The sequence below is a fragment of the Trichoderma gamsii genome, assembly GCF_001481775.2.
Source record: "Trichoderma gamsii strain T6085 chromosome Unknown Scaffold_25.2, whole genome shotgun sequence".
Lineage (NCBI taxonomy): Eukaryota > Fungi > Ascomycota > Sordariomycetes > Hypocreales > Hypocreaceae > Trichoderma > Trichoderma gamsii.
Genome location: NW_020171362.1, coordinates 409,572 through 427,186, shown reverse-complemented (window position 1 = coordinate 427,186; position 17,615 = coordinate 409,572). Strand labels below are relative to the sequence as shown.

At 49.0% G+C, this 17,615-nt stretch overlaps 1 protein-coding gene across 1 annotated transcript; it reads right to left on the bottom strand.

Annotated features, from left to right (window-relative positions):
- Window positions 1–14,588: 14,588 nt before the first annotated feature.
- TGAM01_v207111 (hypothetical protein) lies at window positions 14,589–17,085 on the bottom strand (the record flags this gene model as incomplete). Its single annotated transcript, XM_018804141.1, has 2 exons — window positions 14,589–16,147; window positions 16,200–17,085. The coding sequence occupies 2 exons, from the start codon at window positions 17,083–17,085 to the stop codon at window positions 14,589–14,591; spliced, it is 2,445 nt and encodes an 814-aa protein (XP_018662570.1).
- Between the last annotated feature and the right edge of the window lie 530 nt (window positions 17,086–17,615).

The window sequence follows — 17,615 nt, the reverse complement described above, 5'->3', positions numbered from 1 at the left end:
GGGGCCATCTAGAAGATCTCCATGCGGTGGTTTTTAAGGAGCCCAACGACCGATCATAGTGCCAACTGGAAGTTGGCAAATTGATTTATACTACGTTACGACTGATTGTAAGAACATCTCAACAGCAGTCTTCCTATGTTGCTTAAGCGATAGGCCAATGTTTACGAGATACATGGATGGCTTGAGTATCAAGGCGAAAGGGATTAAGATTAGGGTTTAGAATTAGTAGATTTAGCGTGAATTTGGATAGGCCAGCGTTATATGCTTATAAATTGAATTTGTCAGTTACGTTTACTCCAACTCTCTTTCTGGTGAATCTTCTCGCCCCTCTCGTTTATACGTAGCGGGGCGGTAAACTACTAGTATAAGTTTAGGCCTTTTCGCAATGAATGGACTTGGATTTAACTCTACTTTTAAATGTAACGCTCATAATTCAGCACAGAAATAGTTCATATGTTCATTATAAAACCTGGTATATCTTGAAGGAAGTAAGTAGCTCGTTAATCCTCAAACAAATAATGTTGGATGAAATAGCACCAATGTTTGCGTGTAACAAAATTGGTTTTACTATACACAACAGACCTTACTCATTCATCCACCTGGATAGAACTTGGATACTTATCAACACAATTGATTCATTTTCTTGCATCTCTCTCTCGTTACAACAGGTTATGAGCCCGGAGCTCTACTGTCTGTTTCTCAATTTTGTTTCCTATTTGATCTAAAAAACATTCATACAACAATGATCAAATACCATACGTCGGGCTTCTAGCACCATCTTGTGCTACCATAGACCAAATCACTTTGCACTAAAGGTACTACACTAGATCTTTCACATCCATCACTCTCTATCCTACATTAACAGATCGTCTGCTCCGAGATCACCGTTCTCTGTCTATTCGCTCCCCAACTGAAATCGCTGAAATTACAGTATCCAAAGACCATCAGATACTAAATGAAACAGCGCGCCCGATGCGTACTGTTCTGATCCTTCCAACGTCTGATCATACATTTGTTCGAAGACCTTGCAACCGATTTACAAAGTAGCTTCTTATCTTTTAAGTTTATCCCGGTTTATAACACTTATCAACTACATAAAGTAATATACAATGACGATGGATCATCTCAGTCTAGGTTTCTACAGCTACTGTAGAAAAGAACTCCATGTTGTCAGTCTTTTTTGCTTAGTCGAATTCCTGGTATTATCCTATTCAGAATAGAGAGTACTACTGCCATTCCCTTAATACATCAGACATTGTTCAGTTACAGCAAAAAACGTTCAATTGAGTTCAGCATAATTAGTAGCGTTCTCTTGTACTCTACATAACTTGTGTAAACAATATGCCAGCTATATGCTCTATCCATCATAGATACCACACGTCGAAAACTCCTGCACAAACGACGAGTGATAACGTTCTAGTGTCTTCTCTGATCTCCTCTCGTCTATAGCTATGAATCGCTATAACTAAATCCGTTCCTCCTAGTATTACTATTACTATTTCTCTCCTCGCTATCATTTACACCCTGTTCTGCCATCTCCGTTGCGCGCGCTTCATACTTCGGTGTACCTATCTCAGTGCTTTGGACTAAGAAGCCTCCACCGTTTCTTAGCTCTCTTACATAGCTCAAAGATCGTCCTCAGCTGTATTACAATACTCCACTTCAGATGCAACTATTGCGGTTCCCTTTTGCGAGTCTGACTGCGTAGTCGATTTGCAGCTTCTCGGCAAACTTCCATCGCCACCAGCGCCCTCTCCCCCCTACAGTATCTTACGTTCACCTAGGTAACCGTTGGTAAGCTTTCCATCATCACGGGATGGACAGAGATAGTGGCAAACCGAGGAAATTGGGAATCTTGATTAGCTGCAGCTTAGAGCTAAATCTCGCTAGACATGTCATCAATTCGTCGTTACTAAACAAAGATACGCAACGCTAATAAGAGGGACATGCCGGGAATGTGTGGGCTACGGGATACCCGTAATCACAGATCTAGAATATAACAACAAGCGCTACCATTATGTCCGGCCAGCGGGCCTTTGTTCGAGTTTACTCCATGATTGCGTGGCAAGTTCGTGAACACACCCTCTTTGGTGTTGAGGTGGTGCTGTGAGATTTGGGATTCAGGGCGCTGAGAGACCACAACGGCCGCCAAGATGGCGATTTGGTCTAACCCAGTTGATTGCTGAACTTTATGCCGACGACGATAGTGGGTATCATGCGTTCTCGTTCGGTGTGAGTTTAGAGAATGAAGAGATCAGGCCATTTTCCATTCGTCCCATCGTCGATTCTCCGTTATGCCCCTTTCACAGCTTGCCATTTTCTTAACCCAATGCGTACATATTACATCAAAAGTTCTACTGGGGAGCCGGACTAAATCATCTTCTAATGACAGGCTATCCACATCGGATGAGCCGATCCTTAGATGCGGCTGAAGAAATCTAGACGATACCAAAGGGGCGTATACGATCTCACTCCTCCTGCAGCTACACTCGTTAAGTTCTAGACTCATGCGACGGCTCATGTGAAAAAGCATTCAACATAGACTAGACACGCATATGCCGTATGGGGTCCAGAGCTAACGAATGCCGAAGCCATCTTCTTTTTGACCAGATTCGCCCCCTTTTTTGCCCATATTCAGCCCCCATTCGTTGGGCGTTTGCCTCTTTTTTCTCTTTTGCTTCTACTGCGGTCAGACGAACATGACCTGTCAGGCGCATCGGAGAAGATTCCAAAAACATCTCGAACAGGCGCCGCAGGGTTGGGTCTTTCGTCTGACAGTAAACGTGAAGCTCGGCTAAGGCAGCACCAGTCGAGGTGTGTCTTGTGCGCTGATTTGAGGGGATGCCGTGAGCTTTGGACAGAAAAAGAGGAGAGGAGGGGTTGGCTATGACAAGCAAGGAGTAGAGAGAATGGCCCCCCCATCAGTAGCCAAGGTACTATCTATCGGCAGCTAATGCATTGTTACGTTGTATGAGATTGATTCTAGCGTATTACTAGTAACCTGCTTTGCTTTGCTTTGTTTTGTTTTTATTCTTTATTTTGGAGACCGGTAAAGAATGGCAGCGGGTAGGGTGTTTTACATGAAACGCCCGGCAGACACTCTCGGCCAGACTTGGTTCGCCTGGCTTCAGCTTTGACGCCTCGGCTGTGTGTTCCGAAGACCTGTTTTTTTTTTTTTTTTTTTTTTTTTTTGGATGACTTGTTTAAGCGATAAATTTCATGTACTATAGAATAAGGAGAAGGGGAGAGAGTTTCGGTGAAGATGATGCTACTACTACTACTAATACTAGCCTAGGACTTTTGGTAGCGAGCGATGCATTGACCGGAAGTCTTATCCGTTCGGGGCAACGCGGAAATAAGAAACGACGTAAAATACGGTGAAGCGATTAGTTTTCATGGAACGGAGGATGTCTGTGCTCAGAAACGAAGTACGACGCATCGTGTGCGGCATCTCATCTTACTATAATTTCAAGGGCGTATGAAAAGATTACTACTGTAGCGATTGGAAGAAATGCGAGGCTGTTTTGTCACATCTCAGCCGCTGCGTCTTAGCCTCGGCAGTTGGTCATGCGGATGAAGAGCAATTGAACGGTGGGAAAACATACACAACGGTTTATAAGCAAAAACACAGTATAAAATTACAGTAATGATGGCAAGGAATCATTCCAAATCAAAAGAAGCATCAACATCTGCTCGCAAGTAGTCGATCCTGCGCAGTTCCACCGCTCGGTCCAGGCAAGAATCGCCGCCGCTCAGGAACGGGGGACAAACTTGTGATGATGCTTAAACGCTACTCTCTTTTAGTACAATCGGGGAGTCAGTGGGGGTACAGCGTTTTCTGAATGGCTTCATTGTCTCCTTTCAGTATTTCCTTGTGTTCCTTGTGTTTCTCTCTCACATGCACACTCCAGCTCGACCGAGCTTTGGGTACTTACATGTAATCAACAACAAAGTCTGAATAGGTAAGCGTGCATGGACCGACCAGATAGGGAAGCAAAAGCGCACGCCTTGCTCGCTTCTGCTGTAAACGAGCTCCCAATGTGTCATCTTACAGCGAGCCGCCCTCGAACTTTTGCACGGTAGGATATTAGTCGGCGTTTATGGAGGGCGCCGAAAGGGGGCGAGTTTGCAGCAAGTTGGACGCTTTTGGGCGGCAACAGGGATCAATTATCGGGAAGAGGCTGTGTGAAGTGAGACTGGACGCAGCATGTAATGAATGTGTAGGTAGGTACTATAGGTATGTAATGTTTGCGTAGCATTCTGTGCATGTAGTAGTAGTAGTAGTAGGGTAGGTACAGGTAAGCATACGGCTGTAAGAAGAGGTCGGCCACTGCTACGAAGCCCGTCCGAGAAGAGAAAATTAACGAGGAGCAGCAGAAAGCGTTTTGGATGACGGTTGCATAGAATCCGCAAATAACAGGGCGCTGGTGAGATGCGCATAAGCACACACACTGTTGCGTCTGCTGGGACAACAATCCTTCCGGGGGTAACACCAGACAAGATATACCTGTAAGCCCAAGACCGAGGGACAGAGAGAGACAGCTGCATCTGCCAAGATGTATCCGGAATAGAAAGCCGAAACGTCGTTTGCTGCAAACGGAAATTGAATCTCTTGGCTCTGGCTGAAGTTGAGTTGAGGCTGGGACTTTCGTGTGGGATGGCACGGGAGAAGCCAGTGGCAAACCACTAGACTACAGGTACATGTGAATTGCGGAGAAAGAAAGCTGAAGCTATTGTCGATCTGGCTCGACGAGGCTGACGGCATGTTGCCCCCCTCCGCGCGGCAAATCCTCAAAAAGGGTGCGCCTCCAGTCAGATACGGCATTTTGCTTTGCTCCAAGAGCAGCTACTGCACGGAGCCTAGCTGCAGGACGTTGCTATCAAGTGCCCTCGGTGCTGTGCTGGGTAGATAAAATGTATGGAGACGCATGGAGATGGAAGAGCACAATACATGTAGTGAGCCGTGCACTTGGGCCGCTGCAGCCAGCCAGGGCGTGCATTCTACGGGTCATTCGGGGTTCATGACGGATGCCGAGATGCTGCAGTGCATGCTTGACGGGCAAAATAGATTAAAAACGAGAAGATCACAGGGCAAGGTTTGGGTAAAGTCGAGTGTCGAGCCGGAGCCTGCATCTGCGTGTAAGTCAAGTGTATGAGTGTATACAGGATACAGCGTACAAGGCAAGGGATAATTCTGCCTACCTAAGGCAAGGTTCAATTGCGAGAATTGAGCCACGCGCTTAATGTCTACGCAAACGGGCAATTTACCCAGGCGCAGCCCGGCAAGTGGGAGCATCGCTAGGAATAATACGCAGAAAGGGCCGCGGTTATGCTGCAGTCAGCTTGTTGAGGCAGGGCGTACAAGTATGCGGATTCGCAGTAGGGGAGGGGAGTCCTGTCCTTGTCCCTGTCATGATGCGAAGAATCAAATCGCACCGGTTCGCTGCTCGGAAGCCGTGTAATCGTAGTATAATGTTTAGTGCAGGCAAGCTGTTGGCGAATGCCATGCCAGGGCCTCTACACCAGGCTGCGTACAAGTGCAAGCATCACCGCATGAAGGGACAGGGACTGGACTCTCTACGTCAACACTACTGGAAGAACAAAGACAAGCCGCTCTACTGTAGCAAGGGAGGAGAAGGAACTTTGAAGCTTATCCCAGAAGAAGCGAGCCAAAAAGAGCCCAGTCAGAAAACGGAAACATGGGGGCGTCGGCACCTTGCAAATCGATTATGCGGGACAAAAGCCACCCGGGGCTCCATCTCCATCAACTTGCGGCACAGCGAGGCTTGCGATTGGCCTGTCGGCCATTTTGTCGCGTCACGGCCCAAGGGGTAGGCGATTATCCCCGACGCGCTTGTTCCTCCACACTCGGGGCCACGTCGGGCGTAATTGATATTGAAGGGGACTACGAGGCTGGAAGTGTCGTTACAAGTCTATACTGTACAGTAGGCGAAAGAAGAGCTGGTTCCGCGGCCTTGGAGGGCGCCTCGTAGAAGACGCAGCCATGCTGTGCTTGATGATTGGGTTATATTACGAGCAGATGCTATTAGTAGTATATTGCCAATGAGAATGGGATGAGGAATAATGGTCCGATGCAAAGTCCGAGCTGGGGTTGAGACACTGAGTCGGCTCATCTTAGTTGCGGCCTCTTGTACAGTCAACACTGAAGTGGTGATACTACTATTATAGTGGGAGTGATGTTTGTACCGGTAACTGAAAGAGGCATTGCGGTCTCGATATATTTAGCCTCATCCAGATAAACTGCTGCTGGGACCGAAACAAAACTAACGATTGCTCTGCATCGGTGGAATCCGACGATGCTACCGTAACTGACTCTTTGTGTCTGATAATTGTGCGCAGTTGTGGAACGACATGCAAACTGGCATGTTTTCCTGGCCCAATCCACAGAAACGCATCTGCCTAGTCATGTACCCCATACTCCCAGTACGACTCTGCGCCCATATGTAACCTTGGTAACATTCATACCAATCAATACCCGACGAGCGAATAGAGACAGTGGTGTAGCGAGGCGGCTTGTCGCCATCACGTGGCTCTGTCTTGATCCTCCAGCAGGCCGGGGAGGGCGACAAACCCCCTCCCCTGCTTCGAGTCCTTGCAGTACAGTATAGCTAACTCAAATCAACTCACCTTGGAAATCGGGCTACGGAGAGAACTGGGCAGATACAGGGGGGAGGGGGTTGAGGAAGATGCTGAGCAGGGGAAGGCTTTGAGCGAGTTACAGTACTATACTACCGTGCAGTAGAGCACAATATGCTAAACTCGCTGCAGGGTTGTACGCAAGCGTCCAAGGCCATCGGTTTGAGCGAGAGCCAGCCATGGGGGCATGATGCAGAGATGCAGATGAACCACTGGCATGGCTTCACAACGAGGTTCCGCTAGCGATGGTTACATATGGAGCCCTTCTCATGGGGGAAGCGATGAGAGAAGAGGCAGCTGGGGGCCCTTGATGCTGCTGTAAAGAGGGTGTTGCTATCAAGAGCCAGGAGGCCTTGCTAGATGGATGGCCTCAAGGGACCGATGCTAGCACAGAGAGAGAGCCAGACAAGGCTTCAACAAGGCAAAGCAGGCATATCCCAGAAGGTGCAAACAGCTTGGGGGCGGAGTATTGCCGAGCTGGCTTGTCTCTTTAGTGTAGAGTTCCCAGCATCAGCCATCCGGGGTCCCTTGGATGAGCGAGTGAGACGGAACCGTTTTGGCGAACATGGCTCCAGGCTACTGCTCCCCCCCCATCCACTCCCACGCAGCGACAGCCACAGCCATGATGGGTCATCTGTCATTTTTAGCGATTGGCAGACTCTCTCTCCAAGTGCCTAGCGATCGATAAATTGACCTAAACCTCAACTGCCATGGTCTGTCCTTCTTTTGGGGGGGTGATTCGACTCGCTAACTTAGGCGCGGCCGGTGTTAGTGGCTGACGCTCACCTTCAAATGATTGGCTGAACTGGCGGAACGGCGGGAAAAAGATGGAAGCCTCTGCGAAGGATGATGGAAGTTGTTTATTCCGTCAATTAAAAAAAAGGGCCGCGTCGAAAACGGGTATCTGAGATGGACGTGGCTTGACTAACAGACGCCAACTAACAAAGCTCACTTACAACATACTGTACTGTGCCGTGCCGCGCTCTCACACATACTACTGACATCTACGCAACACACTAACACGGAACATCACTCGTAATTCTAAACACATGTAGGTCGCACAGACAGCTGACTCTCTTCCTGCAGAGAACTAGGTCCAGTCCCAATGCACCAATCCAAGCCGTGGGATTTTTGCGGAGTAAGAACCCGGCAGCAGGAACGATTACAGGCACCAGCCATATGCCTGGTCAGAGGTAGTATTGATTAGATGCATTTTTTTATCCCTCCTCCTGCTCCTCCCTAACCCCCGTTGTTTGCACCGGCCTTTTCCTTTGGCGATTACACGTGTCGGGGTGAATCCTTTGGTTTACAGGTACTCCCGTTGCATACATGACGTCAAGAGAGTACGGGGGAGAGAAGAAGAAAAGTACGTGTAGTATTTGCTTTGGCCTATATTTAGAGGGCGAATATAAAACCCCATGTAAAGAGGGCAAAAAGGTAACAATGAAAGGACAGCAGAAATGGGGTGGGTGTATATGTAACCTAAGACCATGTCTTATACTCAAATTGTCTTGTAGTAGGTAGTGTAGTACTGCGTTATCAGGATTTAAAACGGTATCGAAAGAGGCAAAGAAAAGCAGCTGAGAGAGAGCCAACAATGACACGATGTGATATAATGGCATGTCCGGTCACAAATCGAGTCTGTGTTACTGTACACCCAACAAGCTAGCTGCAGCGAGATGGCCACAAGGACGAGGGTGCAACCCCCCTGCCCTGCCGTCTTCACTCTCTTCTACATTTCAACCCTTCCACCTTGCAGATACGCTTTTGGCGTGGTTTCTCTTTTCATGGAGCAAAAAGACCAGAGGCACTGGTGGAATCTGCAGATCCGCCGCAGCCCGGCCGCCGTTTCTGCTCTATAAAAAAAAACACAAATGAGCCACGATGCAAATTCCCAGAAGCAGACTAGAGAGGGGTCGTTCCCCTCCTCCCTCCTCCCTTGCCCCTGGATCCTGCTGTCAGAAACGGACTGGGGCAGTCTCTCGCCTTGAACTTTGTAATTTACTTTTGGGCGGGGGCTGAGACCCTTGCTGCTGAAAGCTGCGGATTGACAACCGCTGGGGATCTTTTTACACTTTTTGCCTCGAGGGTTGACTTACACGCCAGTCTTAGCGTTCATCTACTACCTCGACGCCATCACCATGACCACACTAAATACGCGCAACAAGGCCATGTTTGGGGCGTCTTATTTCTAAGAAAATAATGCACAGTATCATTGTTTGCTTTTTCTGCTGAGAGATCATCCGTGTTTGAGAGCCGGCAAGGCGAAAGAGACAAGGTCCAGGGCCACACGAGTTCCCGTACCACCACTAGCAAGATGGTATAGTAGCACTATACGCCTCCCCTCGTCCGTCTGTATCTGGGGCTCCCCTTGCCGGACCGAAAGTAAAGCGGCTTTTTTTTTTTTTTTGGTTTGTTTGATGCACATCTCTCCATCGGATGGGTTGTCATACCCAGGGCATCTGAGGGATGCTGGCAATACAGGGCACATGTAAGCCTTGCCATGCATGTACAAGTATACAGGGCAACAGAGAAGGCGAATAGATGTACCTGTAGCCGAGGCACGCGGGCAGACAGGCACCTGTATCTTGATATATACCGCACAGGGCAAGGTACATGCATAGCCTACCTGCTTGCTACCCTGGGGGATCCCAAGAAAGACACTCGTACTGTATGTGCGTTCTTCTACAGGCGTCCCGGGGTAAAGGGAGCAAGGTGTGGTTGCAGGCCAAAAAGAGCCGCCGCCACAGCCGCAGGAACCTTGAGGTGGTCTTGGCTTCTCGGCCCAGGTCCGTGGATCAGAGCAGCCGAGGCCAAGTGCTGTAAGTGCTGTGTGTCCTCCCGTTGTCCTAGTGCCGTTATATTTCTGGCGATGTGTCTTAGGATATCAAGAACCCGGCTAGTCAATGATAACCGCGCCCACGAGTCAAGTAAGTCTCCCGAAAGCAGTATAAGCATAGTATCCTAAAATGACCAGATGCTACCATATTCCAGACACATCTTGCCTAGTTCTAGCCTTTATGAGCCATATAGTCTTGGTCTACCACGTGCCGTGTGCCGCGTTCCTGGAATCCAATTCAAAATATGGATACCTTGATGGCTTGCTGCGGATACTCTGCGCTTCGGCCGTCGTTGCCGCAGGACTTTTTGCTCTTTATTGCTTCCCAGGCTATAGATGCCTAAAGGAGATTAACAACAGAGGCGGAGAGATGGTAAACAAATAAGCCGTTGTGATTTCAGCTGCATCACATCCCATGGACATTTTGCCGATGTCGGGAATACTCAGTTGTCCGCAGTCCGTACTTATACGCATCAAGACGTATTACCTCATCCGGATATACTACAGACCACAGCTTCAAAGAGTCTGTCCAATATCATGCTGTACCTTGGCACCGGAACGCATGGCACGACACAGCATTACATCGTCTCAAAAACCTACCCACTCTGGTCTCTCCACTGCGCCTTGGGTTCGAAGCCATGCGGTGACATGCCATCGACGAGGAAAATCCCCCAAGCTAGAGATGATGCTTCACAGCTTCCTCTCGTCCAGGCTGCGGTCCGCTCAACTCACACCACCACGTTCCTCGGTATAGCAGAAAATGGCACTCTTCCAAACGGCCAAGAATTACTCGCCAACTACCGAAACTAAATGAGTCGCAACGCACACTAGCACGCCACACGTGTTGCATCTGCGAATCCGACTCGACAAAAACACCTCGCCTGGGCCAAATTAGGAAACTTTTGGATCTTTTCCCGTCCAAACTGTCACTTTAGTGCCGTAGATGGAGCCCAAAGCTGCCCATAATTTTTCTGGCAACGGAGCGTCCGACTTATCGCCCTATATGCTTACATTCTGGGGCCGTTCTTCTTCTTTATCTAAACGCCTTGCATTAGGTTCAAACGCGTTCGACAAACGGGAAAAATCACCATCAGGGTTGACCGACCTGTAGAATTTTCTCCGTGCAGATGGTAACTAACATGCATGGCTCACAGCCACGTTTCAGGCGAACTACACGCCATTGACGCCTAGGAGTGAGAAAAGGTTAACGGGCAGAGGCGTCTCTTCTTTCAACTCTGCAATACTTACTAAACATTAGCCTCGCCACGATCAGAGCCTAAGAACGGTGAGCTAGCCTTGCCCACCCGCGGACGAATTACTCCCTCCCCCAGATCGTGCCCATCAAATCATCTACTTAAGTCCGTGGTTCAGCGGCATTTGCTGGCACCGGTGTAAGCGCCAGTGGCACTGTCCGCTCTTTTAGTGAGCAGATCCCACCATGTAAAAGTGCCGAGCGGAGGGCGTCCGCCAGAGTGTCCCTCTATACTAGTCCAGTAAAGTAAGAATTTCTATCATCTATAGCAAAAAAAAAAAAGGGCACACAGCGAGAGGCTAGAAGAGAATGTTCCCACCCTCGCCTGTTTTCCCATTCGCGTATATACCTAAGCCGCCCAAAAGGTGAAATGCTGCTAGCACAACACCATCTCTCTTCAACGGCCCCTAGTTCTTTTCCGCGGAAACAACACACCAATCATCGGATGGAGATCTGCACAGATTATTCCGCCATCTAGCATAGCGAGATGATACTACTAGTAGTAGCACTTTGTTCTTTTTTTATACATTACTTAGACGCGAGGGTTTACCTGATTACATGTCTGTTTAGTCCATTATCAGCCGTTCTAGGCCTGAGGATCTGCGTCCTGCCAACAGATAAGCTTGATAGTAGGCAGCTCGCCAGTTTCATACCAGTATATGCGAGGCTTCGAATCATATCATGGCAATCGCCCTCGGGTTATGGAGCAGTAATCAGAACTGTGCACCCCTCCATGCATACCAGGGGGGAACATGCATCTGCATAACCTAAATCGCACCCAACACTAATAAGAATCTCGCTTCGAAGAAGAAGAGTTCAAAAATAGAGTTAGAAACAAGAAATCAGCACACGATACTACCACCTTATGTACTAACACAATACACCACACAAGTCGAGAACTCGTAAGACACACCGCATCAATCAACCAGATTTCTTACACGAATCAATACTCAACTAAAACCTCTCAGATCCCCTTCCCCTGCCTCACAACTCGCACTTAATAAGCTCGCCTCCACAGGGCAAACAAAACAAAAAAGAATAAGCCTCGCGCTCAGGCCACCGCAATCTCTGTGCTTACGGCCCTCTTCCTTTCTGATCTGATATCTCCTAGGACCCTTTCTCAAATCACCTGGTCTCTTGTTCTTTTTTTTTCCCCGTCCAATCCGAGCCAGCCAATGAGCACTAGGGCTGCCGATGCATGAAATGATCCGGAGTTTTTCGTCGTTTGTCGTTTTTGGTTCGTTTCTCACTGCCCATGAAAGGTTGGGGGCCTTGCCTTGTTAGTAGCAGCATCACACACTCTCTCTCATTGATCTCTGCCTGCTTGGCCAAGCCAGCCCCCCCTAGACTAGACAGTCGGCAAAAAGACGCTGAACCCGGTAACACATCTTACCGTTCACGGCGTCCATGCCCCGATTACATATGCAGTACCCGTATCGGTAGCCGACGAGGACCCGCGACTCTGTCCGACCTTATTCCGCTTTTACGATGAACACTAACAATGTCAACCGTGGGGAAAAGCGCTGGTGCCTTTGCGCCTAGAATTGCGATTCTGCTAGTCCCGCAGTCTTGAATCATGGCAAAAGACGGGATATTCCATATATCACGCAATATAGCACAGTTGAAAAGCAACAAACTAGGAGCAACTGGGAAAGAGGCAAACAAAGAAGAAGAAAAAGAGGAGGAAAATAATCCGGAAATAAAAAAGAGGAGCAACAAACAAAAGTCTCATGTCGCGGAAAAAATACGCTCGGCACCTCATCATCCCATACTGCAGCCACAGTAATTGCTTACCGTAGCATTTCTCTCGCCAGCATCTCCCCCGAAACCGTCCTGTCGGCCTGCGGACGAGCGCCCACCGAGAGCCGGCGTTGCTTTTCTACCTACAGTAGGCACCTAGATACGTAATAGCCAAGCTGTGTAATAAGTAATTCGCCCTCGCCGATCCGTCATCCATTATTAACGGGTGAGCCGCATTCGTTACATTCAACCTTACTAAACAGCATATTCCTAACGGAACAAAGATTCCATATCTCACCCCAAGAAGCGAGAACCAAGCAAAACGCACGCCCGACTTACTGTACAGTAATTGCCATGAAACCCCCATCCCGCCCATTCCCATCCATCTCACGCCCCCATCCCTAACAAACCCTCATCTCCAATCAGTAATAAACCTCGGCCAAAAGAGGAAACCCTCCAAGCAAAACGGAAAAAGATGATCCTCAAAAGGAACAGGTAGGGACCCTGAAAATCTCACCTCCCATTGCCCTGTCCCGTCCACACGACTTTTTCCACCACCATGCTTAGCTTACTTTATAGCTCGCTATTACTAGCCGCTCTCTCTCGCTCTCTCTCTCTCTCTCTCTCTCTCTCTCGTTCCCTCTTACATGTAATTTTTCCTTCCACTCCTAGTAGTGCCTAAAATCCTGGCGATCCTGGGCGCCCGCTGCCATGCACAATACCGTTTACTACCCATTCTATACTCCGTATTTATCCGTGGCGTGGCCTTTTTTTAACTTGAAATTTTTCCGCTGACTGTGAGCTAGTATCTCCATCTGCCGAATCAATCTTCCGTGTCCGCCATTTGTAGTGCTAGTAAATGTGCTAGTAGGCATAACAAAGAGAATGATGAGATTTGAGGCCAAGAAGCAAAAGCTACCACGACTTATCTACTAGTGCCCTAGGAAGGAGAAAAAAACTGGCGCTAATATCTAGATTCGAACTACACGCCACACCCTTCACGGCACTACTACCTGCTCGTAGATGTTGCTTCGTGCAGTACATCTCAAATCCTCCAAGATACGGCGGGCCACAATCACCCTCCATGTCATCATCCCATTTCCCTTTTCCAACAAGCAACGTCTCTCTCTGCCCCTTCGGGCCTCTCTCGGCTGGCCCCGTTCCAGTACTTGTATCTAATCACCACACACGCCCCCATGTCCTTCATCAGCTCCAGCACCACTGCCACTGCCACTGCCACCATATACTAGAGTACCACGTAGTAGGATAAAACATGTGAGAGCAGTGCTACCCAAGAAACTATACTAATATCAAATCCGCCTCTTCCATGTCTATTTTTGTCTGGCTAGCAAGTATCTAGTAGCCGGTAGTACTTATCTTGGTGCCTGGTGCCTGGCGTCTTGTGCCTTGCAGCAGCTGGGGTGGTCTAAAGCTCCCTCTTACTCTCTCTATCTGGGCAGACGCGAATACGGAAGTTCTCGCCCAGCTTGCCCGTTCTCACCCGTCTTCTTAGATGGGGGGCCTTTTGCTATGGACTTTTGAAACCGGCATCGCCGAGAGCTAGCGTCATCAGGCTGAGCAGATATCCCAATATCGTACGAACCGTAGTAAACTGCTATCCTATCCTATCGTGCCGGCACAAGAGTAAACGTGACATCGATAACAGTCGTCTCAATGAGGTAGAACTGCCTTATGCATGCATACTTTGTCGTTCCATCGCCCAATATCAACCTGTCTCTGGAGCTCACAATGCAGCTTAAAGGAGTATGCTTGGTAAAAGTTGATTATTAAAAACTCAATTCCATTGCTGTAAAACGCCAAGGTTATGCCAAGCTGTTTATACCCGCTAGCTAATGCAACTAACTCATCGAGATCCTCAAAACTGGAATACAATACATGCAGACATTGCCGCTCATCATCAAAGTCCATGCAGGACAGTAAGCTATTGTACAGAAACTGATGCCCATATTTTTTTTTCATCGCGTAAGACCATATACAAGTGATAAACCAAACCAGAGGAAAACAAACAAAAAGAAAAAAGAAAAAAAAAAAAACAACAAGGTATATACAGTCAAAAGTAGGAAGCAAGTCTTTTCCATATCAAAACATAATCCACTCAACCCCGGCGCCTGGTCCGCCAAGGCACTTGGTCCAGTTGAAGGGGCCTCGGCCAGTTCCCATAGCGTTGTAGTAGCCAAGCTTTGCGTCATTCTTAATCTCCCCTGACCACAGTTTTTCCAGTACGTCAAGAGCTGCCAGATTGTTCATGTAGCCGGATCGGCTCATGATACCACGGCACTTTTCACGTATAACGTTCTGTTGTGACTCCACGATGCACTCTGACCCCGCAATAAACAGTGGCCATAGTAGAAACTTTTCTGCCGAGCTGCTAGTCTCCAAGCTCGTGGCGTGATGAACAACATGGCTGACAAGATTCTGGAAGTTGGCATGCGTAGATGATGTCTGTGGGTTCGCAAGGCGCTCTGAGTAGAGCAGGGCCGCATATCGGAAAGCCTCAGAGACAGCTCCCAAATCTCGGACCTGTCCTGTAGTTGGTGATCCTGGAAGTGATTTGGCCAATGCAGATGCGTCAAACTGCCAATCTTGAAGTTCTTTTCGTGCCGCTCTCCACTCGGTCCAAAAGAGGACTCGGCGCTCATCAAAGGATATGGAGGAGTACATTGCAGAAGCAAGCATTTCGTCATCATTGATTGTAGTACCGAAGCCACTTCCATCAAAGCGTGGGGTCGGGGTTGAGGCCTCACCCGCGCTGTCCTGTTCAGATGGCGTCGATTCGTTGATGCCTTGCACAGACCGATGCTGGGACAAAAGATTGAGGCGGCCCAGCTTGCCAATTGTTTTGAAAAGTTTCCGATCGCATCCAATCATGTTTTCGGATCCTGCAGGTAGTTCTTGTACATCAGGGGATACGCCCTCGAAACCAGGCGCCAGCTGCGCTTCTCGCTCATTGATGCTGGCGGAAATGGCGTCGAGGTAGGTGAAGAGAGTTTCCATCCATGAAGAGTCCTTGGATGAGGCTGGTTCTCGGGATCTTCTCATGGCTAGAATCTGGCGCACACCCACAAACTGGGTATGAAACTTTGCCACGCCCGATTCGACCATTCGATAATGGCACAGCAGAAGAATCGTTGCCAGTACTGAGTCGTGATGTGATCTCGTTGGGTCGCTTAGTTGCCGATTCAGAAGATCTACAGCCAGATTGCGGTGCTGCATCTCTTCAGACAGTGATTGATCCTCAATCTCCGGTCCTGGAGTGGCCTCAGCGGCCTGCTTCTCCAGTGTTAGCGTTGTAAGCAGCTCTCGAGTTCCGTATCCCAGGCTCAATCTTCTCTTCATTCGCAAATTGCAAGCCGATAAAGCACAAATCGCATGCTGCACACTTGGATTGTGCAGAGCGAGGCGGAGAACGTGTTCTCTAAAAGGGTTGTGAGGGCCATCTATAAACACCATAGATGGGGCCATTGTAATCTTGAAGTAATCCATGAAAAACGGCATCTTGGCCAACAGATCCGTCTTGGAGCCAACCTGCCCAAACCATTGCACCTGGCCACTACTATGGCGCCTCCGCTGTTGTATTTCTTTTCGTGCAATTCGAGGTGTGGAGCCACCACCGGTACCCGCATCGACTTCAGAGACACCTGCTCGCTTATTAGAAGGGAAAGGCCGGGCAGGGCGCCATGTGATGCTCACTGAGGCTTTCACAACCCCGCATAAGTTTGTGGCCCAGGTGCGACCCAAAAGGATCCATGTGATGGCTGAGGGCAGAGTGAGGCTCTGATGGGGCGTAGACGAGCCCAGGATATGAGGTTGGGGCGCGGCAGTGGTCAAGGACCAGCACGGTAGGAGGGCTCTGCGCAATGGGAGAGCTGTGCTGTGCAGGATATCCGTCATACAGGACGTTTGGGCTGTGGCTGAAGGGGATCTCCTCGCGAGCATAAGATGAGCTCAGAGGAGAAAGGTAGTCGACCTCGCTGCCAACCGACTCGCATGAGGAGGAAAGCGCATCAGTGCTCAAATGAAGAGGGTACCTGGCATATCTCGGTGTCACATCCGGAGAGTGCACGAGGCCTGGAGAATATCCCCAGCCGCTCTGTGTCATCGGCGGGGTGTGGTTGTGGTGTGCGATGGAGAGGTAGTCGTACGCGGGGACTTGGTAAGCCGGAGTAGTCGGCGTTGAAGCCGTATGCGTGGTTGATGGAATGTCAATTGGGCTTCGAGACATGTTTGTCGACAAAGAAGCGGCGCTGGAATGGGCCCTTGCTCGAGAGACGGGCGACTTCTTGGGCTCACGAGTGACAGGAGGGGCCTTGGCAATGGGCAAAGACAGCCCACGAAGCTTGCCACGGCTGGCAACACCAACACCCCATGTAAGCTGAGTCTTGTAGCCCGAACACTCGTTGCCAATCTCAAGGCATTGGGAGCAGTAAGGTCGACGACGATCGCATTTGACACCGCGTTTCGAGCATGTGAAGCAGTCGTCTGCGGCACCACCAGCAGGGGCGCGTCTTCTGCGCTTGCGGATGGTAGCAGAGGTGTCCTTGACAGCCACGGTAGGTTGGGATAACGGAGCAGTCATGTTGATGTGAGGGCGGCGGATTGTCGGGGGAAGAATTGTATATATAAAAGTATAACAAAGATTGCTGGTTGGCTGCGGAGCTAAAGATTCTCTCAAAGTCTCAACTTAGACGAAGGGAGGGGCAGGTATGAAGTATATATATATATATATGTATATATGTATATATATAGATCGATGCTTGATGCAGTCAAAGATATAAGGATAACTTGAAAAGGAAGGGAGATGAGACAGAATATAAAATGAAGTAGACTGTGCCAATGAAGCAAGTTATGCCGAGTGTCAAAGCAGCCAGATGAGGACGGACATGATGAGGGTTATGTATGAACGAGAGGGACGGTTATTGTGTGGTGTGAATCGGCACAAGTCCTGGACCCGGCTGATATGGAGTGGCTCTCACAAAAAAAAAATCATGACCAGGATGGCACTTCACAGTAGCGGCAAAGGCAGTGGCAGCCGGGGCGCTTGTGCCATGGATCGTGAGCAAGGGGCAACTTGCAGGTGCTTTGATGGCGGTGGGCTATCTGGATATG